The sequence below is a fragment of the Anneissia japonica genome, unplaced genomic scaffold (assembly GCF_011630105.1).
Source record: "Anneissia japonica isolate Jap-2015-1 unplaced genomic scaffold, ASM1163010v1 scaffold401_len1656234_cov178, whole genome shotgun sequence".
In the NCBI taxonomy this organism is placed as follows: domain Eukaryota; kingdom Metazoa; phylum Echinodermata; class Crinoidea; order Comatulida; family Comatulidae; genus Anneissia; species Anneissia japonica.
In genome coordinates, this window is record NW_022745982.1 from 1,108,686 (window position 1) to 1,112,204 (window position 3,519).

The 3,519-nt window shown below is 36.6% G+C and overlaps 1 protein-coding gene across 1 annotated transcript in view; it reads right to left on the reverse strand.

The window, feature by feature from the left end:
- Positions 1-3,519, reverse strand: part of LOC117120117 (NXPE family member 3-like) — a 12,449-nt gene that overhangs the window by 4,203 nt on the left and 4,727 nt on the right. Inside the window, exons 2-3 of the mRNA XM_033265127.1 lie at positions 1,462-2,228; positions 1,177-1,187 (exon numbers count right to left, since the gene is read on the reverse strand). Of these exons, the coding sequence (XP_033121018.1) occupies positions 1,177-1,187; positions 1,462-2,228 (778 nt within the window). The remainder of the gene's footprint in view (positions 1-1,176; positions 1,188-1,461; positions 2,229-3,519) is intronic.

Genomic DNA, 3,519 nt, shown 5'->3' on the forward strand with positions numbered 1-3,519 from the left:
TAAGTATGTATATATGTTATAATGCATAATTATATGTATATATATATATATATATATATGTATACATACATACATTATAACATACATACTTATATGTACGGTTGGGTCAAATTTGTGTGGTGGTTGAAAAATACAGGGGGAGTCTTAATGGCCCAAAATAGTGATTTCAGAGCACATTGGTAATGTAATTCGACAAGCAAATTACAGTAACATTTTTAGCAAATTTCTTTGAAAAAATATCGTAGGCATATGGGCCTAGCTAGGTATACAGTATTTTCATTTTACAGTAGTTTGGAACGATATCGGAAGTGGGGGTGCTGGCAGTGGCCTGCTAAAGACTACAATTTATTTGAAAATATATTGGGTCCGATCGTCCACACCAGTTGGGCCCAATCGTCTGTCACCCGAAGTTTTCATTACGATTAAGAACGTACACGGTCTAGGCCCTGGGCTAGGCTTAGCTTGCTGTCGTCACTCTGCTACGTATACTATTACCGCATAACAAAGCGACCCACGTGGTGCATTCTTAAATATTACACACATTATTTAATTGTATTAGACGATAACACGATATCATTGATTGAACGATCTAACTACGCATCGCAGTAATACTGAACTAGGCCTAGCTTAGGCCTCATGTTTTTGTGGAAAGCTAGATAGTCGTTATGTACCCGACAGTCGGCTGCCTTTATATTTTCACCTGTTTTCAGTTTGCATTCCAAGGGTACATTGCTGCAGAGCCAACTGCCGGGGATATAGTACTGTACCTTCATATGACTACTCATACGTATACAACAGAAAAAAACGTCGCATGGACTTAGTGAAAAATGGAGATCTAAATGAAAAAACGTTGCATTTCAGCAAGTATTATAACATTTTACTTTTATTTTAGGCCTTTTTCAAAATACCTATGCCTGCAGCAGTTGATTTTTTTTGCCGTAAAACCAAAATAGTTTCATCCATGGCAACTTTCCGATCGGTTAGCGTGAGCCCTGACTGAACTCTGCAGAAACTTCACATCGATCTTCGCATAGCGATGTAAAACAAAATGTCGGAAAACTTTTCTTTGACGCATGCGCATTTGCATAAATGTCTACACACACACACACACACACTACACACAATAAAAAACATAGGAAATAGCAAAAGTGATTACAATAGTTCCTATTGCATTACATGCATAGGAACTAAAAAGTACGGTAACAAACTTTAAATTCTTACATTATAACATGATTTACTCAATATATAACACTGAATATAAATTATTAAATAAATACCTATTCTGTTCTATCACTCTCGTCAACACATCAGTCAAAAATAATATTTTATCAACTGCCTTGCATTGATTTACCTACAAAAGGTGAATGTCATATTTTGTTTTAGTTTTCATGTTGAAACTGAGAATGGGTTTGAAAGGAAAACTAATTCTTTTGTAGAAATTGTGGGAGCTTCCAAACTTACCTGAATAAACGTGTCTCGTTCCGAGTGAACATTGCTGCTGTCAGTCTACCTCCTAATTTTGTATTGCCCGAATGCAAAGTGTATGTAGAGCAAGGCAAATTTTTCGGCTTTATACAAAACCATGGCTCTCCAGTTAACTTGTCAGTGAAGTTGCAAAGTTCGTTAGCAGACGAAAGTTGCACATGACATTGTCCATTAACTTTTGCTTTCTTCTGTTGAAATATCCCATTGTATACCATTCGAATCGGATTGGCTTCACGTACACGCTTCATAGCTGCAACTGCCTCGCTACTGTGTACCAGTTGGACATTAATAAACGTAGAACCACGCCATCTTACTGTAAAATATGCGCTATATGAGCCATTGTTGTGATCAATTACTTCACCATCCGTAGGCGCACTCGCTTTTAATTTTCTATTGTAAATTTTAGCGCGAAAATAATCACCTCCTATTTTCTTATTTGTCTTTAACTGGTCACGGGCTTGAATTATTACGTGGATCTTGTCGCATAAATTGTACGAGTTTTGTTCATTTTCAATATTGAAAGCACATTGTTTAGGGTCGGTAAATAAAATGTGTTGTGTTTTGTTACTGTCACTGTGCACGTCCGCTCCATTCTGGATAGACTCATTTTGATGGAGACTTGATGACGTTAAGGTCGGACCAATATGTAAGTGATTTTCGTCTTCGATAACCGTATAAGAGTTATTGGTAGATGTAATATATCCAGCAATTGCCGGTTGATAATGGCGATAATCCATTTTATCCTGGGAAAAAAGGCAGAAATCAATTAAAATATTAATTAGGAAAGACGTAGGAAGCGAGGCTTCATTAAAATGATTGTCATGTACCGAGTTTTAAATAAGAATATGCTATAGAGAAGGGGGTATGCATAGATATTTACGACACAACAAAAGAGACAAAAGATGCGAAGACCACATTTTTGTCTTAAAGAGCTTAATTGCCTGCCGTAAGGCTGAAGGAAAGAAGACATATTTGGCCTTCCTTGATTTCAGCAGTTTCAGGAAGGCTTTTGACACCGTTTGGAGAGATGGTCTATTCCTTGTAATTGAAAACCTAGGAATAAAATGTAGCCTACTTAAAATAATAAAAAAATTATATAAAAATGTTAAAGGAAAGGTAGTTTTTGGGAGCTTCGAAACAGATATATTTAATATCCCTTGAAGGTGTAAAACAAGGATGTCCGCTGTCTCCCATTCTTTTTACGATGTATATCAATGAATTAAATAAATTAATCAAAAGCCGAAATCTTGGGGTCGAAATTTTTAATGTAAAAATTGGTAGCCTCTTTAGTACAGACGATGTAATTTTGATTGGAAATAGTGAAACTGACTTAGAATTATTATTGAATGTTGCAAGTGATTTAACTACGATAAGTCGTCTTAGAGGGCAAATCATGCCTCAAAGTTGCTTGTACGTTCATTGCCAGTAGCTGTGACCAGCCCTTCTGATAATACCTAATAACAAGCGTTACAGACTGTTCTTAACAAATTAGAGGAACTACAACTTGAAATTAACGACATGAAGGTGAATAAACCAGAATGAAATAAAATTTAAAAAAAAAACGACCACGATCGCCCAGTCCTATTATTCGTCACATTTGGACGCTGAACGGCAACTACACGACCAGTATCGAACTGGTTTTAGGGCAACATCACCACGTCAAAATTCCTACGATCGTTTCCAACCTAGCCATAGACAAAGTTCGCCTGGCCGTTATTATGTAAGGAACGAACGATATAGCCGACCATCACAACGACATGAACACCAACGAGGATATCGCCCCAATTGTCCATAATGGAAGACATGTTCGATTTGCAAACCCGCATTCGGGAAGCTAGAATTGTCTATCAATGAGAGCCAAACGGTAGGCAGTATTTCTAAAATTGCTCATGCAAACAATATATGCAATCTGTAACCGGAGAATATTTGGACATATTGGGAACATTATTCATCGGTATATAAATTGGTGAGGGGTGTATAGAAAAGTAAGACATAAGATTTATCTTACTTTTCTAGATCTAGAAAAGTAAGATA